The sequence below is a fragment of the Prinia subflava genome, chromosome 18, assembly GCF_021018805.1.
Source record: "Prinia subflava isolate CZ2003 ecotype Zambia chromosome 18, Cam_Psub_1.2, whole genome shotgun sequence".
NCBI classification, from domain to species: Eukaryota; Metazoa; Chordata; class Aves; order Passeriformes; family Cisticolidae; genus Prinia; species Prinia subflava.
In genome coordinates, this window is record NC_086264.1 from 14,017,899 (window position 1) to 14,045,885 (window position 27,987).

The 27,987-nt window shown below is 41.3% G+C and overlaps 1 protein-coding gene across 5 annotated transcripts in view; it reads right to left on the bottom strand.

The window, feature by feature from the left end:
• Nucleotides 1-27,652, bottom strand: part of ARHGAP24 (Rho GTPase activating protein 24) — a 114,977-nt gene extending 87,325 nt beyond the window's left edge. For 2 of the 5 annotated variants that reach the window (XM_063415025.1, XM_063415020.1), the window contains exon 1: nucleotides 12,423-12,625. In XM_063415025.1, coding sequence (XP_063271095.1) covers nucleotides 12,423-12,602 — 180 coding nt within the window. In that variant the 5' untranslated portion in view covers nucleotides 12,603-12,625. Of the gene's footprint in view, nucleotides 1-12,422; nucleotides 12,626-17,876; nucleotides 18,138-27,505 lie in introns of those variants that run through there. The other 3 variants (XM_063415021.1, XM_063415022.1, XM_063415023.1) reach the window with 3 other exon arrangements.
• Between the last annotated feature and the right edge of the window lie 335 nt (nucleotides 27,653-27,987).

Genomic DNA, 27,987 nt, shown 5'->3' on the forward strand with positions numbered 1-27,987 from the left:
ATGTCTTGCTTAAAGGCACTCTGGCAAGATTCCTCTCAACACATTTTTACCTTGTTTGGTCTATTTAAAGAACCCTCGAATGGTTCCTGATGGAGATTCGTATCAATGACTCCAGAGGAACCAGGGTTCAACCCATGAAAGACAAGTGAGCGTTGCCATCATAGAACTGGACTCAGCAGGCAGAAGGAGCTGCTTTTCCTACATCAGGACTGTCCGAGCTGGAAAGGGAATGAGAGCAGCTCCAGAAAGCCAGAGTCACTTACGGAAATATTTTTGGACTGCCAACTGAAGAGTAAAGAGGATTTCAGGAATGCAGTTTGAGGTCATTCAGTTTTTCTCTACTACACAAGCCTGGCAAAAAACTAAGAAAGCTTCTTTCCCTAGCAACAAGTCATGTTGTACATGCTGCTTATTCAGCTGCAAATACGGCTTTTATCCCAGAGGTAATGGACTTAGAGAAGGCTATTCTTAAGCACTAATAAGCTGAAAGAACTCAATTATTTTAATTTCAAGACTAATGAGGCTCTCCTGTGAGCTATTCATTTTGCTGCTTCAGGAGCCATGCAAACTTGTACCACATCCAAGTAAATAAAAGGAAGGAAGAAAAAAGTCATCATGACTTGGCCCTTTTAATGGACACAGACCTCCTACAGTGCTGAAATTCCCTTTAAACAGGAAAACAGGAAGATCATCAAAAAGCCCATCACCCACACAAAGGTCAAGCTGTAGAAAAGACTAATTATCACAAAACTGCTTATCGTCCCTAATTGTCTGGAAATTTTTACAGCATTTAGGCTGAGTGTGGGATAGAACATGCTTGAATTCTGGTTTTCTCAGGCCACTCGATACTGAGTTGATCATGATTAGTCTAATGCACAAGTGTTCCTATCTGACAAGATCAAGAGATTACGTGAGGTTACAAGGAACAGCACCACTTGTATGTCACCTCCACTCTGGGGAATGAGTCCTTGTGAGGACACACCCACTGCATCTTCCTCTGTGGCCACCCAAAACTCACTGCCACAACCCTCCCATCACATCTTTAAAACCTTAAAACACACAAGGAGTTGCTAACCCCCTGAGGACAGAGTTATTTCTGGTATTTGAAAGCAAGGTGGAAGATGGCCTTTCTTTAGCGTGGGGAAGAAAACCCTCTTATTTTCTCAATATCTGTGCACTCTCTATATTCTATTACTCCATCTACCAAACTAATTTATTTAAGTCTTGGCTAAGTCAGGTAGTGATGATATGGCCTGTGCTGCTGCTAAAGCTTCTTAATGCTTTACTGAAAACATGAAACATGAAACGCTCCCCTTGTTTTTCACACTTTTGTCCATCACTCCCCTGTTACCTTTGGAATCCTGCCATGAGCCTCACCACCACAATCGAGGACATCTCCTCTACTCACGGAGCTTCATTTCATACTGAGGATGATGAATGGTGGCAAGTCATCTCTAATTATTGGGACTCTGATTCTCTCAATCCAAGCTGTTTGGAGCTGTCACCTGCTCACTCATTTTCCGTGTGTTGGTAATACAGGACAAGAGAGACACTTCTGAAAAGCTCATGTGGGTGCTAGTACAAATCCTGTGGTTAATGGTTGGATGAAATTATTCCATTGAATTCAACAGGGGCTGATATATTCCTTAAAGAAATGTCAGGAGGTCATTTCAGTACATTTCTGAGAAACTTCCTGTATAAAACAACAGTGAAGTTTCTGTTCCATCCTTTTAAGTGATAGACAACATTTCCATAAAGCTTATGAAGAATTTTAAGGTTGGAATAAATGGCTAATAAATTTGAATGTTAATCTTTGTTCCTCTCTTTAAGCAGAAACCAGGCCTCAGTTTCACAATGTGATAAAATAGCACAGCAGCAGTATTTGCCTACACAAATATAGAAAAAAATCCTGTGATGAGAAGTGCTAATATAAGTTTCAGGAAAAGAAGAAGTGGGCAGGTTCCTGCACCACACACGCTAACATCCCAAAGCCATGTCCCTTTTACTTAAACACTACATAAAAAGCATTTTTGCAGAATACTCATTATTCCTTGCACATGACAAGATGGAAAAATCTACAGGAACTGAACACCCACCAGCCTCTAATATCAGAGTTCTCATATCTATCAAACCACATATATGAGAAGAGGCTTGTTTTAATTTATGACACAGGCTAGGGCTAGAAGAGCACATATTTCCACAAATGAGTGGATACACTTGGCAAAGAAAGGGATCTGGCACTGCTCCATGACATTCATGTGATTTTTCCCAGCCCATTCACCTCATAGATACTGGCAGAGCCAGTCACTCAGCCACCAATGAAGTTAGGAGGCAAAACCAGAGCAGATGGGCCTCACCTGATGCTCAGTGACTGCATTCACCCCAGGTTTATCATGCAATTCCTACAGATGTCATCTCTTAGAAAAACACTTCACATAATTGCCCATATGCAAACACTTGATACACATATTATTTCACTGTGTCACCAGCTCCCTCCACGAGACTGTGTGTGTGAGGTCCAGCGTAATTTACCATTACAGTCATAGCAAAAAAATCATTTCTAATCTCACAGAAAGAGTGAAGAAAAGCACCAACAACTTAACCTAGCAGACCTTCCTTCTGTTTAATTAAACATTTTATTAGAAAAACTATGCACTTATTTATCAGTCATATTTTAAAAGTCCAAGAATACAGCTGTGTTGTGAATGCAAGCCAAGAATGGGGAGCTTGGTTTTGTGTTTTCCACATGTCAGCTTAAACAGCTTAATTAGCTCTACTCACAATGTTAAAGACTCAGAATTAAGTCAGCCTTTTGTAACATTCAGAGCAGTAGTTGAGGTTTTTTCACTCAGTTAATTGGATACTTCTTTCCAGTGTAGCAAAAGGACACCAAAATAATCACTGTTTACTAAACTAACTGTTACACTAAAGAGGTTAAAACAAATGCCATCAGGCACACTTGTTTGTTTTTAGAATTGGTTGTAGTCTGTTTCTTGCAATCACAAATAGCCCTAGTGAGAAAAAACAAGGGTCATAATGCACTGGTCCTAAAATCATGATTTCACACTTGAGTAAAATCCATGTTTTCACAGTCCAAACTCTCAAGTGCCTTGGGAAATATAAACCTCCAGCTTGCAGAGAAGTGAGAAGGACTGGGCCTTATCTTCCCAGTGAAAATTGCTCCACAGCACCCAGTGACAGCACTGACTTCTGCTGGACTTAGGCTTTTTATTGGAACAAGTGCTTTAATAGAAATAGAAGACTATTTTAAAGAAAAAACCTCCCCATTTCCTCTCTAGCATGTCTTCAGCATAAAGTACATGACTCTTGTCTCCAGCTGGCTCAGAACAGTTTGATTACTCATAAAATGCTTTACTTTCACCTTGGTATGAACCAGAGGGTAGAAAATTACCTTTATGCATTTCTTCTTATTGTCACATTATAAATGCCGAAGATTTACTTCCTCTGGACCCTCCACCACCAGGTTAGGTTAACCTATTAAAAACCGAGGCAACTGGCCAGAAAATTAAGGCCAAAACATCAGTACATCAAAAAACCTGGCACATAGGATCTGTGTGTTTTACTTTTCAGTTATGACTTGCACTTCTTCCCAGATAGTGTTGGTTATATAAATTATATTATATAAATACTGAAAGAAAATGAAGAAACACCTGGAATAACAATCAAACCCATGAAGCAAAAGGAAAAAGATCTTCTGTTGATCCAAAAGTAGTTAAATGCAACGTGTTTTACAGCCTAGGCTGTGAATGAAATCTGACACTAGGCTTCTGCCAGACTAACCCATGAACTCTCATGCCAACAGCATCCCTTCAGGAGCACACAGATATTGCCAAGCCTCACCCCCATGTAGAGCTTTCCACTCCAGGAAAGATGCTTGGTGACAGGAGAGTTGAGATACTGCATGGAATTTAATACAACTTCATTAAAGGAAATTAAGTCCTTTTGGTGCTCCTGAGACTGATCTGGCATTCTTGAGGGGCACGAAGAAGGCTACAGCACAGCAAACTTTGCACTGTTCCATTCCTCCTCTCCTTTCTCCTTTCCTTGCCACATCCAAGCTCTTCCCATGGCCAAGCTCTCTCCTCTTAAACATTTTTGTAAGGAGTTGTGAAAACAAATTGATCTCAGTCTGCCTTGTTTCTTTATCCTTTTCAGAGATGTGCTAACAGGACCTGTACCAAACACCAATCATGCTAGCATTTTTCATGGGGTGTTTTCTCAGAAAGTCCCTCCAGGCAATGTTTTCCCTGCTGAAAGGGATTATTTCTGTAACACGTAAAAGTTGGTTTATGTAGCACATCATCTGTCTCACCCACATAAAACTGGATCCCTACATGGGATTTAGGAGTATGCTGATGAAGAGGTAATACTGCAGTCAACAAAAGAGACCAAGAAAAGCAGAGAAGCTCACTCCAAGATATTGTTAGTGATTCTGCATTAGAAATTAAAGGTTTTATAATGAAGTGTACTGAGCAACAACTTTATTTGCAGAAAAAATATCAGGAGAAACACTATATATATATATATATAGTTTGCTAAATACATTTTTAGCTTGCAAAAGCTCACCAGTCAGTAATGGCTGTTAGACAGTGGGACAGGTATCACTTCCAAGTCCAGGAAGGACTGGGAAACCTGGCATCTAAACACTAGGCAGTTTATGGCAAATAGTAACTTTAATAAGAATGACAGGCTGAAGTTTTTAATAATATCCTTTTTCCATATGAATACTAAACCTTTTCTTCGGATGTGGAGCATTACTTACTGCTCTTTAAGTGAGGAAAAGGAAAGGAAGGAAGTGGAAGAGAACTGCAAGTGTCTCCCACTCTGACTGGGCTCCAAAACATGTAAATAATACTCTATTTCTTTCAAGAAGTTTCTTCTGAGATCCCCACTGTACTCTGGCAGATACACATACAGTGGTTTACTAAAGCATCAGCTCATATACTTAAAAACACAGCCCTGTGTCTGTTTTCTGTCACCTGCGTGACCAGATCATTACAGTAATGCTCAGTTCATGTCAACCAGCTTCCAAAACACATGCCTGTGTCTATGGAAGACCTTAGTACTCCTCAGCGTCTTGTGGTTATTATTCAAGAGTAAAAGAGTGGAAACACTGCAATTACTCACTCAAAGCAGGAGCACTTTGTGGGGAGCTGCACAGACTTTTAATGGACTTCATTCTGCAGTCCAAGCAGTAAAAGAGAAAAGTTCTTGTTAGCTCAACTTCTGTGCTGCAAGCCTGCTGGAAAGGCTGTCCCTCCAGCATTGAAAGTTAATTTAGCTCCTTCTGTTACTGTTCAACCCCTGGACTCCCTTGTGAGGCTGCCAACACAAATACCACCTGTGAAGGCCATTCTCATAAACTTGTTCCATGCAAAGGGATTTGAAATGCCTGGCTCAGCTCATCAGGGAACACGTGGCAGCCCAAAAGCTCTAACAACCAACACACAAAGGAAGGTGGTTCTTGCCCACAGTGTCCGTGTCAGACAGCACATCTTCACCACATTGCTGTGTTCAAATCTGTATAGGATTCATGTCATTTTCCGTGTAAGAGCATTTATGCAGTCCACCTGAATCAAGCTGAAATAGCAGAATTGTATGAATGCTGCTAAAATTATTGCTAGAATAAGTAGCAGCTTCTTACATTTGGAAGTCCTGCCCATCCATGAAATGCCAGGAAGCACTAAGGGTTGAACTTCAGCATTAGCAAGCTTTTCCAAACAAGCCAGCTCCCTGGTCCCAGGAAGAGAACGGTGGGGGCAGCCCTCTGAACACTTGGACTAGGCAGATGCATTGGCAGCCAAGACCTGAAATTAAGCTGTTGGCCAGTTTACATCTTATTAGAGCGCCTCTCTTTTCCAATCTAACAGCAGGTGCTGGCTGAGTCTAATTACACACACAGTTTATACAACACATGGTAGTGGACTTGGGAGCTTCAGCTCTGAATGCACACGCATGGGTCAATGGTGCTGGCACTTTCAGTCAGGGCCACGAGGCATTCTTGCTTTGTTCTATTATAAAAATATTTACTGGAACTAATTTCCCCATTTGGATTGATTAAAGATACAGCAGAGTCTGGGAACATGCATTTATTGCTCCCAAACAGCTTTGAAAGAGGACCTGGGGCGGTACTGACTGACACGCAAACAGGCAGACTCACATGGGATAATCTTTTCTTTGCCATCCTGCATTTTGAGTTTGGTTATAACTAAAGGCTCCTGTGGAACACACAAGTTGAAACACCATAGAAGGTTCACATTTCCCACCTACAAAGCTGTCTCATCTCAGTGAATTTTGAAGTTCTGGACCTGATTTCTAAGGCCTAAAATGGGATAGACATATTCTCAGCTTGGCATAGCTTGGCATGGCATCTAGGCCCACTGTTTTTGGGGAGTAGATATCAAAATGCATTAAAAAGGCTGATAAAAGAAAAAGCAAACCTTTTGTTTTAGTTTAAACTGCATATCTAGTCAGGCAGCAAGCATGCTAGGGGCATGGGGAATAGGAAGGCAACCATTTAATCTGTTATTTTCCAAGTTGGCAAATGGGATGGAGACATTGAACCAAGTCCTACTGGGCCAAAGATTTCAAAGTTTTTAAAGGCAAAACAAAGAACAACTACTGAAAATTCAAGTTCACATTTTTGATTTGAAAGAAGTAGAAGAGGGGATTAAAGTTGGAATTTGATCACCTCTAAGTTGAGTACCTCAGTGATGGATTCTTGTTGCTGTTTGTCTCAGGCTGAGAACAGAAATTCAGTCCTGTGAATTTGAGAAACCCTTCCCCAGCAAGAGAATAATGGCACTAGAAGTACCCTGGTTTCAAATAAACAGTTTTATCACACTAATCTCTCATGTACAAAATTCCCATGGGTATCTACTGACCAAAGTGTATTGCCTTTAAAAGCACTTACGTAAGTCACTGAAGTAAAAAAAATGTCTCTATGAGTAAGTTGCTGAAACCTGCAGCAGTAAATTACTTTAAAACTTACAAAGGTATTAGAAATAGCAGAACTTTCTACTGTATGTAAAAGCTAAAACGTATCCTTTGATAACTCTCCCTGTATTCCAGAGATTTCACTGCTTTAGTTGCAGAAGCCTGTTTATATTCATATAATTTAAGGGCAATTCACAGAACACCCACTAAAAGAGCCCAAAGCAGTTTGGGGCCTTTCCCTTCACCTTCCATTCCAACACATTCACATGAGCCATTTAACGTGTACTTTCTGATGGATTTTTTCATGGAGGCCTTTTGTTTGTTTTTTTAAGTTCCATATTCACCACTATCCCACAGGAGGAAGTCTTGAAAAATAGTTTGATATCTGGCAAACATCACTACTGATGTCAAGAAAATCCTATTGAACCTCATCCAGTGTATGAAGTTTCTAGGGATATTCCTGAGAAACATCTCTCTATCAATCCCCACCCCATTTCTTGTGACACCTCTTTAATTTCATTTGATTAAATTCTCCCTTTAAAGTTTACAATAGGTTTGCACAGGCAAGAGTTCACCCTGCAGCAGATGGCCATCCCAAAACTGTTTCTACTTTCCTAGATTAATAACAAGTATTTTGCCAAGAAATGGAAAAATTAAAAAATCATTATCAGTGGCTTGGACATTCCTTGCTGTTTTCACATCAAATCCCTGAAATGGCTTTGCAGATTTTTAAGCAGGGCCCATGAAGCCAAGCATGGACTTCACATCCTTCCCTCAGCAAGACTGAGGGGGCTGCTCTTAAAAATTAAAGCAAAATCTACTGAGAAGCTGTTTTTCTTGCAGTGCTGCTCATCAGTATTCACACAAAAGCTGGTTCTTGTTGATTCCCAGAGACAAGGACCAGAGTGCATCCTCTGATCTCCCTTGACTGAAAATGCTCCAAGGCAGCAAGGAGAGATCACAGCTCTTGTGATGCACTTCTCAAGCACATGTACAATTAGGTTTTTGCCCTCCACACAGAAATGTTTTCCACTTCCTTTTAACTTATAAAAAATCATGATGCTCAATCTTTAATCATATTCAATTACTAATACTGAAAGATTTTCCCTGACAGGCTAAGATACAAATTATGTAATTATCATAGTAATTTCTATTTACATTCATTAGAAGCTTGATTTTAATTTAAAAATGCAACTGTAGTTTATCAAGTTTCCTATTAATGCTATTAAATGGATTTATTGGTCGATGAAATTTTTCCACAAATTGCATTAAATGGGAAGCACTGAACCTGGCGAGACACACAAAGAATAACAAAGAGGGGCTTCTACAAGTATGTTAACCAAAAAGGGAAGGTCAAAGAAGGTGTCCCCACATCAATAAACAACTTTGGTACACTGTTAACACAGACGAGAAGACTGAGGTACTCAGCTTCGTGGCCCCTCCTCAGGGGCACTTCTCCCACACCTCTCTGGTGGCGGGACAGCAGGATGGGAGCTGGGGGAGAAAAGTCCCCAGGTCATTCTACAATTCATTCTACCATTTTTTCAGAAAGTAGTACTTCAAAATATATTCCGTTTGTACATCAGAGAACATCTTTCCCTTACAGACAAAACAGTGATCTGTACTTAAGACTGCAGTTGCCGTTAACTCTCTTTGAACAACCAATTCAAATGCCACATTAAAGATTCACACTTTTCCACTTCCAGCTCCTGTCCCATCCCAGGGCCTGTCTAAGATACCGTGAGCCACTGAATACCTTCCAGCATTACTTAAGCTGAACAGTTAAGAGCTTGTAAAGATCTTGAGGATAAAAACTGCATGGCAAACTGTTCAGGAGGGGATGTAAACTGACACAGCAGAGCCTTGTCAGCTTTCAGGCAGACACCAAAACTGCTTACTCAAGGCTAATTCATAGCTTTTCAAGATCCCTCTGCTGTACACACCTCAAATTCAAGTCCATAAACCGAGTCTCAACAACATTAAAGAGATTCCTGAAACTCAAATGCTGTTTAGACTGGATGAGCTTGTCAAGTTCTTGTTCATTTACAACCTAATACCAGTGATGTTCCATCAGTACAAGTTATCAAGCTTTGCTCCACTTCCTCAGTAACACTGGGAGAGTGAGACAGCAAAACTGCAAAAAGGAGATGATGCTTTGAATCCCCCTTCTGCCTCTCACAAAGCCACAGAAAAAGCACGATGTCTCACGAGCCGGCACTGACTTCCTCCTCCCGGCTTCAGCCAAGACCACGTCAACCCTGACACAGCTGGAGAGGTTAACCATAGGAGGGGAGAAAGGAAGAAATGAATTTTCATGGGCTGCATTTAAACAACAGCTGTACTGTGGAACAGGGAACGCTAAATTCTGGTTTCTTTCAGCTGCCCACATTTCAAGCTTGGAGATCTGACCTTCATATCTAGCATAATTATAGCTCTCTAAAGCACAAAATAGTAAAAAGAATTAAGAAAGCAAAATCCATTATCACTTCCAAGCAGTAGATAACAGAGATTTATCAGAAATCCGATTTATTCCTTCGAATGGCTTGCTCACTTATTTGTTAGATTTCTTTGTCCTGTGGAATTACCTAGATTATTGCTATCCAAACACACATCTTCAGTAAACAGAAATGCCATCTTTGCCAGATCCTCAGAGATATTTCAGGGATATCAGAGCAAAAGATAGATGCTAATTTATTGATAAAACATTACAAGGGAAAGATTTATGTGTTTGATGATAAAGAATCAATGACAATTCACTGACCTTGACTGTAACAGCTGTGCATTGCTTTTTCTTCTGTTGTTCCTCAGTAGCTCTGCGTGCCTGTAGGCACAGGCTGGCAGAGGCAATTCCCCACACTCACACTGATAGTTAATGACTTTTAAATTTAATAGCCTTGACGCCAAGGAGATGTACACACACTGACTGAAGCATATGCGGTACCCAGCTCTGTTACTAGCAGGAAATGAGCCTGCTTCAGGAATTCCAAAGCCTTTACTGATGGTTTAGACACAAAATGCTCCTGCTTCTCTTCATTCCCGTTATACACAGTCATTTGGAGAATAAAGTCTGACAGATCATAATATTTTTCTAAAATTTGGTTCACTTTCAAAAACACAGGCATCATGGCATAATATCTGTTATAGACTGAACAGAAGCCAAGCCCAAATAAATGTTAAGCAGACTGGTGCTCAGGACACCTGCTGAATTTGCACCAGAAACCGGATTCTCCTTTTCTCTAATTCACATTAACATGAATATAAACTATGAACATAAGCTCACTGGCTTGTCTTGTCCTCTCCTATTACAGTTCTTCCACCTTTTAGAAATATCTATAAATACATATATATACACACACACAACTAGAATATTCCTCAGTACAAGTAATCTCTGCTCTCTGCCTCTTTCCAAACACCACCAGCCAGCAAGCAAAATAAAAACTACAATCTGATTTGGAACAAAACCTCATTAACTCTCTTCCATTACATTATTGTCTGAAAGAATTACTGTACATCCATAAATTGTACAGATTGTACAATCCAGTAGTAAACAAAGAGGTATTTATCCTAAATACAGATTCAATATAACAAAATATGCCTGCCATTTCCTAATATCCCTATGCACTGAAAATTCATGTTATCAGTGGAGTTCTTTGCTTTAGTTCTCCACAAAGAACAAGAATAACAGGGTTCCTAGAAGGTCATAGTGATTTTCTTGTCACCGTTAATGCAACAAATCCTTCAATGTAATGGGAAAAAAATAGTTCTGTATATGGCATTGAACCCGGGACATATTTCAGGCACTGACACTTGTGCAGTTTGCTTCAGAAACATTTCAAAAGCTACACCAAGGTGAGCTATTGACTGATCCTAATTTGGACAGGCTCATTAATTTTCCAAACCTATTGGCATATTTTAAGTTACACTTCTCTCAGCAGTTTTCCCACCCTATTTATATTTCTTTATAAACTTGCTTGAGACTAAAGTGGAAAATTCAAATAAGCTTTTAGTTATTTCACAAGCTGCTACCTAACCTATCACAAGTATCAGATCAGAATCACCACTTCCATTTGACAAAAGAGAAGCAGCAAAGTCAACAGGATATTCTGAAGCCATCCCACAGGTCAGCAGCAGATGGACAAGATAATTTGGGCTCTGGGCTGCAGGAAGTTCCATGAAACAGCATTATGCCATGAAGCCATGAAGCCTTCATATGCAAACATCCTGACAGAAATCAAGTGCAAGGAAGCAGAGCTACATTGTGGAAACCCAGGATCTGGCCCACAAACATTTTACTTTGATGGCTGCTTTTTACACTCTTGATTAAAAATTTGTATCTAGTGGAAGATATGCTGTATTTCCCAGAAATTATTAACTATTTCATGTTCAAAGTAGTCATCATAACATATAATGTGCATAAATATACAGTGAGTTATTAGATTAATCTATACTATCTGAGATAATTTTACGGAAGAACAGCTACCAAGGCTGTGAAATAGGTACTTAGAAATTATCTCACACTTTGGAAGCCACTCCGTCAAGACTGAATACTTTTCTGAACACGTGCACTATAATGTAAGCTGTAAAGCTCGGCCAAGCGTCATGGCCTGTTCCATACAGGAAGCTGGAGCAGATGTGTTTTACGTGTTTGAGAACTCCCTGTGAAATTCCATACAAAAGCTGTATCATGAGAAATTTAGCAGCCATAAAAAATATGGGGGTGATGATCATATTTTAGTACCTGCACAGAAGTAACTCACAGATGTCAAAGCTTTTTTCTAAAGTCACAAACATCTGGAAAATCATTAACAGATGAGACTATCATAGCCCTGTAGGTGCTAGCAGGAGATCCTTACTGTCAAAGAAGCTCAGGCCTGCCCTGACCCAGCAGGCAGCACTATTTAACTCTACTCCTGTGGCACTCTGGGGATAGGCAGGCCTGAAGCATGCTGGTGAAAAAGCTAAATAAATAGGAAAAGAGATGAGGGTTAAAGAGCAGCAAATCACCACAACAGAATGAGGCAGGCAGACACCAGCCCGTTCCATATTACAGGTGGCAATGTATTCAGGCTAGGGTCTTACTTGGGAAGACACAAAGCAGGGATACTCTGCATAGTAAGCAGAAAAAAAACCTCCAAGCAGTATCCCTTCAAATACAGCTTATTCATCTGCCTCAGTCAAGTCCATCTGATTGATGAATTTTGCTACTTGAACTTCCTGTATACTTCTCTCCTTTTAAAATGCAGAAATGAGAAAACCTGACCTGGGAAAGGAAGTTTTAGAAATGAGTCTGATGGGGAAACCACATTAACTGTCAGGGCCTGACTCAGTGTAATCGAAATCCAAAATCCAACACTGAGTCAAGTGACAGAGATAGAGAAGTTCGGTGCTTTACACTCCAGACAATTCTGCTTGCATTAACTCACTCTTCTCCCTGACCTCCCATCCTGTCTCCTCCTTTCACTTACCAAGGGCTTGGCTTCATCTTCATCTTTGAAATAGTAGAGCTGGTCCCCCTTGAGGACAAACCAGCGCGTGTGCCAGGTCTTGACGAAGCCCCCCTGCTTCCGCAGCCACCCACACTTGGTGGCAACGTGCCGCCCTTGGCTCAGGGCAGGGGCCTCTGAAGAGCCATTCTGTTCTTCCATACTGGGGATGGGCAACTCTCCTGCTGGGCAAAGGAAAAGGTAAAATAATTAGATTATTATCCAGGCAGTGACTCGCTCTCTTCAACACAGCTGGAAAAGAAACACACCTCAGCCACACAAATGACAAATGTGTTAGGAAAGAACTTGCCATCTGCCTGTTTGTTCTCATACCAGCACCCCATCAGCTGGGGGAATTACTACTCAGAAAATACTAAAATAATAATGAACTGCTAAAAAGCAGGCAAGAAGCAAAAGTTTTGTTCCACTGCTGTGCAAAAAAAGCTGTATTATTTCATTCATTAGTGATTTAATTATCTTCAGCAGTTAAAAATTCAGCCTTGTAACTTGTTTGCATTTAGTCCTGAAATTAAGTTTATTTGTTGTTTCTCATATATCCTTCCCTTTCAATGTCTGCCTACTACAAACCAGACTTGGAATCAGAAATTCCAGCAGCTGGCTCACTTTCACTACTTGTTTTTACAGCTGTTTCAACACTAAGATCATAAAAATAAATTGCAGAAATATCAGGGTGCTGGCACTCATGCAGAGAACAGTGAGGTGCAAACAGTATGTAAACAACACATGACAAAGTGTGGAATTACATCAACATACTCCAACTCCTCTTGGTCTCATAAGAAGAGGCAGAAAGCCATGCATTTTCAGCACTAAATGAGAATATTCCTCAAACTCATCTTCCCAACAGGAAACACAACTTGTACTTGCTGCCAGAGTCAACTCTACTGACTTGGCCAGCCTCCAGCTTAGGTAATGACCAGAACGGAATAAATTCTATACAATACATTCATTTGGGGCTGGCTGTGGGCTCACTCTCCTGGGCTTGTCTGGACATCGGGAGTGCAAAGCAAACAAAATGAGAAATGTTCCCTGACACATTGGCTCTGCATCAACATCTCCTGGTCCACGGAGACCATCACCATCCACCGCTGCTGGCCTCAATCCAATGTTTTTCTGCTCCCCTAAAGCCACTTGCCTCTCTCACTGGTCTGTCTAGAAGGCAGCTAACTGCACTTATGTTCTCCTTGCCAGTGTGGAAGGTCTGTGCCGGCAGCAGACACACAAAGCAGGGAAGTGTTTCTCCTCAGTTGCCACTCACACAGTACTTGAATTACGGAGTTGGGCACCTCCTCCAGATCCCAGCATTTTGCCAGGAAATAGTCAGAGAAACTCATTAAAGCACACCAAATCCAGTTACAAGAATAGTCAAGGACTGCACGAAGATGATCTGTTTGGCAAGAAACCTCGGTGGTTTGCAGTCAATGTTATTCTTCTCACTGCAATTTCTCATGGCCAAGAGAGCACATTTTACATCCCCTCAGCTTTTTCCTCACATGGTAGCCACAGCTGCAAGACAAGGTTGCCGCTACCAAAGCAATTGGAAAAGTGAAGGTGTCCCTGTTCATTGCAGAGGGGTTGGACTAGGTGACCTTTAAAATGCCCCTCCCAACTCAAAACTATTCTATGGTTAGAATGGAGTGCTCCTTCACCTTCCAGGTTTCTGCCCAGACTCCCATTTTAAGTGTCTTATTCCGCACAACTGGCAATGCTAGAGGTAAACTGCATGCAGCAGAGGATCAGCTGGAACTATCTGGAGAAGCTTAAAAAACTACAGACAAGGCAATAAAGACCCTCTGATAGCTGAAAGGGTCAAGTGATGCAAGATGGACAAAAAAACGCAGAACAGCTGACAAGTCTCAGGACTTGACTGAGCAGTGAAAAGGTCAGGGAGCAAGTCAAATGCAGCATCTGGAACAGCTGAAAGACATTTCAAGTCCCAGATGTTTCTTCCCACCAAAGGGTAATGCTGCCTCTGAATATCTGACACTGGAAATGCATAAACCCTGTTTACAGCTTCATACTTTACATGGAGAAAGTGGTTGTAAGGACAGCTTAAAAGTAACTTAATTCCCACCCATGTGAATGGTGAATACTTCAGCACATACTGGCTTCACTTACAAAAGAATTATGAACTGTGCCCAAGCATGACCTCAACAGATGATCCCTCAAAGTATAAAAATAATCTCTAGCACTACTCTTTGTTCTCAAGGACTGGTGGCAAGAGACATCCGAGTACAGATGTCAGCAGCCCTCTGACAGTGAACCACTGAGAATGAAACAAGGCTGAATGCTTTTTTAGGAAATCCAACACAACAGGACCTTCCGTGTTGTCCAACTCACAGCAGTTCAGGCCTTGCACATTCCTTGTCAAATTGACCAAGAGAATTAACATGCTACAAGTGACATTCACTAAATATGCTGCCAAGCAGCAAAAATACATTCCAATTTGTCTGCAGCAGCAAAAGCCTTCTCCCAAATCTGCTGCAGCACTTGCAAATCAAAGGAGCTCACAAGTTCTGCAGCAAGAATTTGTAGCTGCTAGAGAGTGGGAGGAAGAAAAACAGGTATTTGCTGCCTGCACCACACTTCAAACTCCTCTCTTGGTCAGAGCAAGTGTAGTCCCAGCAAAGTCTTAACTTTGGCAAAAAGATTAATAGAGCAAGTACTGGCTGGCAAACTCTCTGGATACTCAGATGTTCAGAGCAGGAGGAGCCTTATCTCTGGTGCCTCCATAGAAGCCTCAGGGGAAACCAAGGTTCAGCCCACCTCAACGTAGCCCACAATGACCTTTTTTAAGCCTTACATTAGCTCACATTTGACAAACAATCCCTGGACTTACTTTGAAATATTTGTTATGAACATTTCATGCAAAATTACTTCCTCTTCTTTGTTATGCACAATGTAATGTTTATCCCTTTCAGTACAAAGAAGCTGAAGTAACAGCAGCACTTGGTGATCTGCTGAGAGATCCCTCTGAAGCAAATCTCCCCCACTTCCCTGTGCTCCCCAGAAGGATCTCGGCCCCACAGATGCCTGTGGGGCACCTTGCCCAGCCCGTGGCTGCACTGGACTCCAGCATTACCGTGCCCATTTCCCAGCTGCCCCGTACGCCTCCAGAGGAGCACACGGATATCGAGCGGGTGGGCACACACTGTACACAGGTAAGAGAGCACCCACCCAGCCTCGGAGAGTGTCCTGGCACTGTCCCAACTCAAATAAACACAGGCAAGCCAGAACCAAAGGCTCAAACTTGGCAACCTCAGAGGTGCATCTGCTTCCATTCCTACTAAACTCAGTACCAGAGCCAAGATTTCTGTCCTCTCTGCGTGCCAACCCCAGCAGGACCTAAACTTTAAATAGACCTACTTTTAAACAGGAATCAGTATCATTTTAATGCTTTCAGAAATGTTTTATGTAAATGGTAATTGCCTCTGTCACTTAAAAACATTAACCATACTGACATAAATTTCCATGCTAGAATACTGGAGACAATATAGTCAAAATTTTTAAAAGCAGATGTGTTTCTTTCCACTGAAAAAGCCAACTCTAAATAAGCACCATTGCTATGTAGTTGACATTTCCATCTTCTGCCCAGGAAAAGCACTAATTCATACTTAAATAACTAACATTTCACTTTTTTAAAAACAAGTTTACATCAGAAAAATAGAGACCACAGTTCCTTCCTATGTATTTCAGAAAGCAGCACTGTATATGCCACCTAAATTGTTTTAGTAGATGAAAAATTATCATGTATTAGTAAATAAAAGTAACACCATTGCGGCATTGCCCTTTCCAGTAAAGCTCGAAGTGAAGTGAATGCTGTCCCTGAATTCCTCAATCAGCACCAACACCATCCATGGGAAACAACATCAGCCATTCTCCAGGTTTTAGGCAGAGAGCGTTTAAATCTCTTTGTTTTTGTAGAGACATTAACTAGGACTAACACTTCAAAACGGCCCATCTCTCTCCTTATGACCATCAGGGCTCTGCACTGTTGCTTTCTTAATTTTTTGTTCTTTATTTTCACAGAGAAGAAAAGGACACCTTTTTTGCCTTGCTTGTAACCTTCAGGTTATCTATGACCTGCACCAACACCATCCTGCATTTCAAAAGCAACATGTTTCATCAGTTCAAGAAACCAAATGAAGTTTAAATCAGTGTCTCACAAACTCAAGCAGCTTCTTATTTGCCAAAGCACAGATTGTTTGAGGATTTCTTTTTGCAGAATAAGCTGCATTCAGGAAAGTATGAATTACATGAGTTGACTGCTGAAAGAATCAGCACCACAGTTTATTCCATTTGCAAAGGCTGTTCAGTAGAGCTGGGGGAAAACTACAACTGTGACTTTTATTATTTTATAACTACCAGTTACGGACAATTTTTCCCAAGGAATCATACTCACAACCAACCCCTAGAAGAGACACTGCAGAACATCCAGTGTAAGGCATTTAAATTAATCCAGCCTCCTAGTAACATCATACTTCCTTTTTCTTTGTATCTGCAACCCTAACTACACCCTTACTTTTTCATTTGCTCTTGGTCAAATATAATGATAATGATTTGAAAGTTAACTCTGCTCTTCTAAGTTACCTCCTAAGAAGATAAAATCTCTAGGTATCAACCCCATAGAAAGCAATTTTTCCATAGAGCTGTCTGGTTTATCAGCTTGATCCATCATTCACCCGAATTTAGGAACCAAGTTTAATTAGAACAGATGCAGATGGAGCAGGATTTTTCAGATTCTATTCCAAGAAACAGTGGTTCTCAGGACAATATTTCAAACTTTACAAACAGAAAAAGATAATAAACCTTTTAAGAAAACAGATTAGCCAGCGCAAATAGACAACATTGTAGCAACAGTTGGGTTTTTTAGAAAGCACAAAGAACTTCAGGCTTTGGGAGTTTGCAGAACAGATGCCCTGATTATTGTCTTGTGACCTGACTTCTCTTCTTATATTAGCTCTGGCAAAGCTTTTCCCATTCTTCACTTTTTTGTTTTCAATTATTCCTAAAGCCTTTGTCTTTTTGAAGACATAATACTGCTGGTGCCGCTTCAGAGCTGTTAAGTGTAAACAGTGAGACTCATCAGAAACATATACTTGACCTTGCATTTCCTAACTTTCAAATAAAAAAAACCCTCTCTTTACACATACAATTTTCAAGTTGACACAGAGAAAAACAATCCAGCACAGATAACAGATGTCAGACATTGTTTGTGGAAGGCATTCAGCTTCACAGCAATAGGCTGGTAAAGGAATCTGGGCAAAACACGTACAAAACACACCAACGCCTCCAAGCACCAACACACTTTGCCTTAGGATGATGAAAATTGTCATGTGTTTCAGCAAAACAGGAAAATTGCTAATCCAGTTGTTATTTGTGACCAGGCACTGTAATAGAGCAGCATCACCAACCCACCTTGTGCCCCAAGGCCTGCTGAAGAGTCTGAGTACCAGCTACTGAGATGTCAAACATCACCAAGTGTCCTGTTCAGGATCTGGGAGAAAGCTCCAGCAGCAGCCGGCTCACTCAGCACACGAGATCCCCACAGAGGCACCTGCAGGAGCAGGGCGGCAGCAGCAGGGCTCCTCTGCCCTACAGAGCTGAGTGGAACCACGGTGGCTCCGCCGTGGGCTCAGTGCAGCCCTCCAGGCTCAGCCCACACCAAAGAGATCTGGAGCAAATCCTACAAATAAACAAGAGCAGCCAGAATGTGGACATATCCTCTTTGCACAGACACAGGAACAGCTCCAATGTGACGCTTTCACCCACACAGTGCTTACAGTCACATTTCACCATAAAACAAAAACACGTTTCCGGCATTCCGGCTCTCTGCTGAATTGGATGCAGATGATGAAGGGTTTTTTCCAAACATGTGGAAGACAATACAGCTGAAGTCTCAGCTAGGCCTTGAGAGATCCTGTACGTAAGGCATTAAGCTTTCTACAACACACAAGGAATCTAGATGGCAACTATTATGATTTTATTTCAGTGTGTGATTTAAGATGATATTATGAGACAGAAATGTTAAAAGAAACTAATAGAAGCCTTTCATGTACTCTCAAATAAAGTCAGATGTTCATATGCCATGTATCTGGACAACCTCTGCTTCCAATGGAAGCCTGATCTCTACTTCAAAGGGAGGAAATTAGACAAAAGGAGAAAGAATGTACACCTCTCAGTACTGGAAGCCCCAGGAAACCCAAGACCAAAGGACTAAATCCATCACTTTCCCAACACCCCCAAGACTGACAAGCCTACAAGATGTTTAACCAAGAGAGAAATCAAAAACACAACCATTTGCAGTCCTCGGTCTCAGCCACCAGGACCTAAACTTTGCTCATTTTATTTTTTGAATAGTTAGAGCATAGCAGAAAACATTTCTGTAAATCCACTGTTAATGTAACTTCTGCTTATTGCTGTGAAAAGAAGCCATTCCCTCCACCAAGTGTAGGTGGCTTTCTTGTTTTAACTGGTGTTGCAGGCAGGACGTATGTTTAGTTTTCTCAATGTTTAGTCTATCCTCAAATATTAACATAACAGTGACCAAATCCAAAACATTAAAAGCAGAGTTAAGTCCCAGCTTCCCAGGGTGTGGTTTTATTTTTTCCTAATCTGAAAGTATTTCTACACATCAGAAGTTATCTAATAGTGAACAAATTCATCTTCTGGAGCCCCATTCTTTGGTACACAGCTTGACAGGAACTAGTTTTATCTGTAAGCTCTGCAGGAGGCAGTGTTGACACTTGGAAGCAGAAGTAAATTTTTCATGAGATACCTTGCTGTAGTACTTGCTGATTACTCAGAATTTTGTTTATCTGTGCTATGAGTTGGTGCTTTAGTCCTTACACAGAATGTTTTAAAGTTCTCCAAGGGAGCAAGTTATTTCTGCATTCAGTGGCACAAAAATCTTGTGAATAGTCAAAGTTCAACCATCACAACTGCATTTTCAAGAACACATTCACTCTGATGCTTGAAGAGTGTCAAACAGTTCTTTCAGACATATATACAATTCACTGGGACATTTCACATGATAAAACCACATTATTATGGCTAATATTACTGATTTAGCCATACAGATAATCCTGTTCACATTGAGACAGATTTCAGACAGCTAACAAAGAAGTTGCGTAAGTTTATTTCCAAAATCCTTTAAAACTTATCTGTGCGCTGCTAACTCTTCCTCCTCAACTCCAGTATCAAGACAGATATGACTAAATTCATCTGGAACCTTCACCAAAACTCACTGAAAAATAAAGTCAGTTTTAAAGCTAAGTGCAAGACAGAGAGCTAAACCACCAGAACTACTTAATTTCAATCACGATTATCAGATCTCTGTAGAGACTGCACCAAACTTATCCCTAGGCTTGATATTAATCAATGTTTTCTTCTGGCAGAGTCGGAAAAGATCCAGTAAGCGGTTTTAATTAAAAAAAAAAAAAAAAAAAAAAAAAAAAAAAAGTCTTTTACTCACCAAGCAAATCATTGAAAAATTACATTTGCAATAATTCACATGGCTATTTAACACTTGTTGAACAACCTATAAAGCTTGAATGGCATGTTTTTTAAAACTGTTTTTAATAGTTTTGTAGAGTGCTTTGGTAGGTTTGTTTTGGGAGGATATTTTTTTAGTTGTTCCAAAACCATTTTGAAAAACTATGAATGGAAGTGAGGCCTAGATTCATTTTCTGGATCCAAGAAACTGCAGATGGAAGAGGAGTGTGTGATTGATTTCAAAGCATCTTCTTTTGCACTTCCTTCTTAAAACTGTTCTTTTGAAATTTCAATGGTGAGCTCAGTTACCAGAGCTAACTTTTCCTTAGAAATCTAAGGCCATGGGACACCAGTGTGTTGACCCAGGTGTACATCTTGAACACCATAACCTCCTACAAAATACCCCTTCTGAACTATGAACCCTTCCTTCCCCCTCCAAAAAGGCTGCAGGCTTGGTGCACAGCCCAGCAGCACACACCTGCCCTTGCCAGACTAGAAATTACTTCCTTTCCTAGGTATTTCCACCAGGTAATGCACAATATTTTTTCACTACTTAGTGGACATCTAAATAACGTACAAAATACTTACTGCGTAGTCATATGTGGACTAATAGTACCTATTATGTTGTTTTGGCTAATCTGCCATTTTTTCTAGGAGCTTCTACTAAGTAAGAAATGGTAAAACTCACATTTCAGAGCCTTCCTGTGGGTGCTGGGAGATGAACATCTCCAAAGCAGTGTCCCAGGAGTGACACCATCAAACATGATACAAACATCTGAAGTGAGTCAGAGAGAATTTAGGATTTTATTTCCAATGCCGGCAGAGGATCACGCCCTCTGCATTTCCCCAGTTGCCAAGGAAAGGTGTCAGAGCTACATGAAACTGCGTTGTACAGCAGTGCTGCACAGGGGCCTAATCTCGTTACGTGATAAACGCTCTTGTCACTGAACGTGCCACGTGCTGCACGCTCCACTGGCTGCTTTCGTCCTTTCCTGGTGTCAGCTGAGTGCACTGTGAGCTTTGTGAGCCCGGCCTGACAGCAAGAGGCAGGAATTCAGCACATGGGAATTCAGCACATACTAAGCAGGAGAACAGCCAGACACAAGAGACTTCAGAGTGTGCATGAGAAACCACCAAGCTCCCCAGCTTACGGCATCACCATCACAGCTGTTCCTGCTCCTTCCCAGAAGTGTCCCTCTCCCCTCATGCCTGGCAGAAGGCAGCATTTGAAGGGACCAACTACTCTCAAACAAAGAGCCACTGACCACTGCAAAGGGCAGAGCCAACAACCCTTTCCCAGTGTGGTAAATCCTGCCAGTAACACCAGCTGACCAATTTCAGGAGCTGAATCACCATGGCAAGTGGCCACAACTGTAACATCAGTGCTAAAACCTAGGGAATTCTTCAAAAGCAGTAAAGCTGTTAAGAAAGAAAGAAGTGAAGTCACTATCCCTGAAAGTGTTCAAGTAGTGACTGGATGTGGCACTTAGTGCTGTGGTTTAGTCAGCACAGAGGCTGGTGTTCAAAAATTGGACTAAATGATCTTGGAGGTCTGTTCCAACCTAAATAGCTCTATGATTCTATTAAATTAATTAATAGTTGACTCACTGCAGGACAGAATCATCACAGTGAAAATAATAAGGGTCCTACAATAAGCATGTTGATGTCAGTTATATTTCTGTCCTGGCACATCCTACAATACTTGTAAAACATTTCCACAGTTCAGAACTAGACTTATTTTTCCCAGCTGTCCATATGTGACAAACAAGCAGGACAGGAAAGGATCTCCCTACTAATTAAGCCCAACTTTTAAAACCCCATGGAAGCCAGCAACATAGTTACTTTGACAGAAAAAAACATCATGAAAACAGCTATTTTAGTATTTCCCCTCACCCCCAACCCAGCAGTCCCAAGGCCTCCCAGGAACTCCTTACCCTGATAGATTTTTTTTTCTTTCATCGCAGCACACTCATGGACAGCTACACCAATTTACTCCTTATCACTCCAAAACACTTCTGCTCTCTCCCTCATGTTTACACACCTGACATATTTATGTGTAGAGTCTAAGTCTGCTTTCTCATTTTCACAGAATACACAAAGCCAGGTCCAAATTTCTCTGAAGAAAGAGAACTCGGGCACAGCTGGTTAAGTCTAGGCAGCAGATATCACACACATACCAGGTTACATGGAAAACTAAACAACCCAAAAGTACCAGGTCTCGTACGCTTACAGACAGATATTTATTGTTTTTCATAGGTTTTGTTTTCATTACTCAAAAACACTGCTTACAACATGTGCCTTCTTAGAGCTTCTACTGCTTACTCAGTTGTGGCCCCCGAGAGAAAAACCCAACCTAAGAAAGCTGCTGGCATCAAGACATAGATTCCGATTTATACAAATGTATATTTTTCTAAATATCATTTATTAAACATTTCTGGGGGATGAGGTTAACTGATTCCAGTTTGAGCCCTGTATTCTCCTAGAAGGAGAAGAGGTTTCACCATCAAATGTTAATAATGTCTTACGTTTCAAATAATTTATTGACTTTTAAAGAATTTTTACTTGAGCTGTATTTAAAATAGCACCTTCCAGACTTCCCACTGCCATTTAACAGAATTGTATTTGCTTTTTTTAAAACAGTGAACAAATGTGTCATATATGAACAGAGTTAGTCCTCAATCTTGAAATCAGTTATTGATTTTGGGATGGGGGTGTTTGCTACGATGTTTTCATTCCAAAATTTCCCTTTTAGCTACAGGGCAGAGCTCTGTCGGAACAAGCCTTCTGACCAGGATGTTTCCTACTACTTCTAAAATGAGCTAATTAGATATTGAAGTTGGGTCCATTTGAGTTCCAACAACACTATTAAGATTCCAAATTACCACAATCAGATTTTGACTCTCCAAACCTATTTGCAAAGCACCCATTTTAGGACACTTCCATTCAGCTCTGCAGAGCCTAAGCAGGCTTGGGACTTGGCAAACAAAGGAAGAATTCACAGTCATTTTGAAAGAATGCAAATCACTATGTCCAAACTAAAATGTATTGCATTTTCTCTCTCCTTCTCTAGGCAGGCCCTTTAACATTTCTGCCTCAGTTTGCTTACTTCTTTGGAGAAATTAAAAAAAAAAAAAGCCAAGAAAGAAGAAACATCTGTGGGAACAGCTGCACAAATATTACAACTGCCAGAGGAATTATTTCTTTCTAGCATCCAGGATTTCTGGGTTTGTGTGTTGCAAGAACACTTAGTAGTGGATAACCACAGCAACTATCCATGCATCTGACACACAATTTTGATCTCTATCACACATAAGAGGCAAGAGCTCAACACATCCAAGCAAGGATTAACTGGAAGGCTACTTTCTCTGCCTACTGCATGAGCACTCTGCCTGTACCTGGGGGGCAGCAAGATCCCTCTAGGTATCACTAACTGGGAGAACCAAACATGCTTTTTCTTTGATTAGTGTACTCTGGGCCAAATTGTGTTGGCTATTTCCTTATTTTGAGCTATTTCCCTGTTCTGCAAGGAGGCAAATTGCTGAGTTTTACTAACACTTCATGATTGTTCCATTTCATAGGCCAAGCATACCAGTCCACTTAAAATGTAAGTCCTATTTTCTTTTCTTTTTCGACAAATTGTTGTTCTAAAAGAAAAGGTAAATGTGGGAAAAGGACCATGGGAACACACCAACTACTTTTTGGAAGTAACACACATGAAAAATGTCTTTCCTAAAAAGCTACTAATCATAATAGCCATTACAGAAAATCACACAAAACTCAATATAGGAAAATGAAAGGTATTTCACAACAAGAAACTATACATATTGCCAAGGAATTCAGCATGTGCTGAGGTTTGTCTCATTGAGCAATGGAGCATGAAAGCCCCTCCAAACTAACAAGTACAACAGTAAACAAGAGAAGTTTGCTAAAGTTAAAAGCAAAAAAACTGGTGTGCTCCTGCAAGACCTCTGACGGTGCATGACATTTTCATTAGAAAAGCCCAATGAAACTAGAGCTGAGCCAAGCAGACAAAATTAATTCAAACATTTAACAGATAAGTCGAAGACCATGACCGTAAACAAAAAAAGCACTACACTGCAGGTGGCTTCCAGTCTCCAAGCAACTATCTTATTTGGCAGTGTAACCAATGACTTGGAAGAGAAATTAAGAAGTAAAAAAAAAAGATCATGACTGCAAAGTTGTGCAGGTGACAAATACCAAAGAAGCTGTTAATTACAATGAGGAAAGGCCACTGCCAGCCAGCTGTCTGTCTGTCTGTGCACCAGACTGTGTCTCCTTGTTCAGCCAGTGCTCAAGCTGGGAAGAACCAACAGTACCTGAGAGCATCTTCACTGGAAACCATTTTAAAAAATGTTGGAATAGAGAAAGGGAGAAGAAAATTAAGAAATGAAGAAACTGTATTTTCTGCTTTTAAAAAGATAAGGTAAAGAATAAAATAGTAACTCTAGAGAAAGTAGAAATTTGGATAAAGAAGGCTATTAAACATACAAAGAGCTAATAAGAACCAGAGCTAACAAAGCTGGTAGTCAAAAACACACAGTAAAGCTGACTGATGATAATTACACCAAATGAATATATTGGAGAGTCTATCAAATTACTTTGTTGGCAAAACAGGGACTTCCTTCACAACTAAATGATCTAGCTTATAACAGAAGCTAATCAAGGACCATTATGGTTTATTCTGGATCCATAATCAATTAAATACAAAATCAATTTACAGCTTCATTCCAGTCCTTATCATACTCACTTTGATCACCCAAATGTAACTGGCAAAATTGCAGAAGCAGAAGGAAAGAGTCAGGAAACACACAAGAAGCTGCTATGCAGCTGAAGCTGAAGTACATCCATCTTTGAGATGCCTGGTATTTTCATGCATTTTTGAGTGCTTTCAATTTAAAAAAGTGCAACCCAATCAAGATTTTTCTAAATAAATCCAGGCAATAACTTAAAAAACAATTCTAATTTGAAATCCTTGCTTTAGCATAATAATAGAAACAAACACAGTGAATCTTACCACTCGCACTTTCCACAGTCTTACATGAAGGAAGATAATCTAAGCTAGAATTTTGGCCTCTACTGCCTTTTTAAGTTTCTCCCAAGACTGGCAGCAGAGTAGCAAATGTCATTAAAAGATGTGTGTTTCCTTATCATCCCACCTTATCAGTCACTCACCTTACCTGGAGTCTCTGACATAACAGAACGCCAAGTTCCAGACTTGGAACCATACCAGATATGCTCCTGCCATGTTTTTCTTGGTTTACAGAAGACAACCTTTTGTTTTTCTCCCTGGCTGAAAGCTAACATACATTCACCCTCAAAACAGTGGACAACACAAATGGCACCCCAATATGATGAAGTATCACTCTCTTCCAGGAGATTATTTTAAAATAAAAATTGTATCAAGCATTCCCTCTTTCCAATTTTAATTGTCTGTTCCCTCTGAAAACCAGTTAATAGCTCCAGGAATTAAATAAACTTCCAAAGGCCATCAGATCACAATAAACACAAAAAAGTCTACACAGAAGACAGTTAAAGTTAGCAGATGCAAATCACTTCAAACTACCCACCATGAATTTCAACTGTTTTTTTTTCCTCCACCTGGTGTGTTAAAAAAAAAAAATCACCAAGATTTTGAATCAGCAGCAAGACCTGCTTGTGTACTACAGCTGCACATGGAGATCATAGCGGGTTTTGATTCTGGCTGCTTCTGAAGACGTGACCTTATCAGGACTTCAAACTACCACCTGCTCTATTTCTTAAAGGGATCCTAATTTCTGTCTTTCTAAACTCCATCTTCAGAAAAATGAACCTAGTTACAGAACCACTAACAGAAGTGATCTTCATGAACCAGTCTGCAAACACAGGAGAGGCTCATGTCAAAGGAACAACCCACGGCCTCCCTTCCACCTGACCCCCGCAGCACATCGCTCTGCAGCACAAAGAAGTCATCCCTTCCATGGAATCATGTTTTCAGTCGAATTTTCTACATGGCTTTGTATTTTTACCTAATTATTATGTTGTTTTCGGGAGGGGTGGGAGGTGTTTGATTTGTTATTTTTGGGATGGGCGCCCCATTTAGTCCAAACTAAACCTAGTTAGTTTCATTAAAGCCTGAAAGTTAAGTAAAGAACAGGAGAAGAAAAACGCAGCTGAGACACAGGACAACAATCTAAGAAGATGCAGTCTAATAACTTCAGATACCATGCACAAAAAGAAGCTCTGAGCACATTTATTTTTAATGTAAAGTCACTCTGTCACGTACTAGAAGATGCCTTTTGCAATAACAAAACCTGCCACGACATGAAAATTTCATGGGACTGGAAAGAGGCTCTCAATCGTTCCTTCTCTTTACCTCTGCCTGTTAACTCTGCACGTCTTCTGTGACTAGGAGATTCCATTTAAATTACTTTAGCCAAGACAAGACACTTTGCTCCTTTGTACGGCTCAGTCCCATTCCTTAATTCTCACCTCAGGAGGAACACTGAATGTACACAAGTTTTTGTTACCTCCTAGGTACAGAACTATTGTGCAGCAGAAGAACTTAACAACATCTCAATACCTGCTGATCCAAGAGTTGTTATCATCATCCTCTGCCAGCAACCACGCTAGTTAACAGTTAAGCAGAATTCAGATTAATACTAGATAAGTTCTGTGTTATGAAGTCACTGTGCTACACAGGAAAATTGTTTTCTTATTTCTACCTATCCAGGACAAAAGTACCTATTAAAAAAAAAAAACAAAAAAAAAAAAAAAAAAAAACCAAAAAAAAAAAAAAAAAAACCCAAAAAAACCCCCTGCTGTTTACTTCCAGTCACCTGTTGCAAAATTTTTTCTAACATCATCAAACATGAATTATTTAATACTCTCCACCCTATTGGAAGAAGAAAACTCCCAAACTGACAACATACATGCATATTACTGCAAAGGAAGATAAGAGACAAATATTACCTTCAATTTTCTTCCCAGTGAAGGAAAAAGGACAACTACTCCCTTATGTTAAAACAAAAATCTGCTCAGTGGCTCTAAAAATCCATGGAAGACTGTAATCACAATGGAGTTAGGGAAAATCCTCATTTCAAAATCTGTCCAAATGAGGACGTCATCTCTCAAATCCTGCTGCAGCAACTTACGTAGAAGGAGAAAGACTATAAGGCAACCATCACAAACCCAAGACTGCAGAAAGCACAAAGAGCTTTGACTTATATTCAAGTCAACAAGTAGATGCCTCACACTCAGCCTGTACCCCTGAAACCAACACAAATGGATCCTGTTCGGAAGTATTTAGCACTGGTAAGAAATAACAACACAGGACGCTGCAAGATGCCTACACACACACACATAGAGAGAGAGAGAGAGAGCCCACACGAACAGCTGTCTCACACACACACACACAGAGCCGACACGAACAGCCGTCTCTCTCACACTCACACACACAAACACACACAGAGCCGACACGAACAGCCGTCTCACACACACTCTCTCTCACACCCCGGGGCTGCGCCCCAGGCAGCAGCGGCACGGGCGGTACTCACCCCGCGCTGGCTGCGCCGCCCGCCCCGCGCTCCCGCCGCCCTCCCTCACGCAGGGCCGCCCCGCTGCCCCATGCACGCCGCGGCGGCTCGGGGCACGCTCGGCACCGGCGGCAGCTGACTTCAGCCCGGCTGCGATCGCAAGTTTCTTCTCCTGCCCCCTCCCTCAGCCGCTCAGGCGACCCGTGCGCGGGCGGGGCTGCCACCATCCCACGGGGGCTGCCGCGGTGCCCCGGGAGCCGCGCCGGGGGCAGCCCGCGGCGGCGGGCGGGCCGGCGGCGTGTGAGGGTGATGGATAACGTGCGATGTGCGGAGCGCGCCGGCCGAGGGGCCGGGGCGGCCTCGCAGGGCCAGCCCCCGGGTTTCGGGTTTCACGGGCAGCTGGCAGCCCCGGGGCGCGCCGCCGGCTGCGCTGCGGGCGGGGCGCGCCCGCCTTCCCAGACACTCTGGGAATGCCAGCGCCGGGACACCGCCGGGAGCCGTCC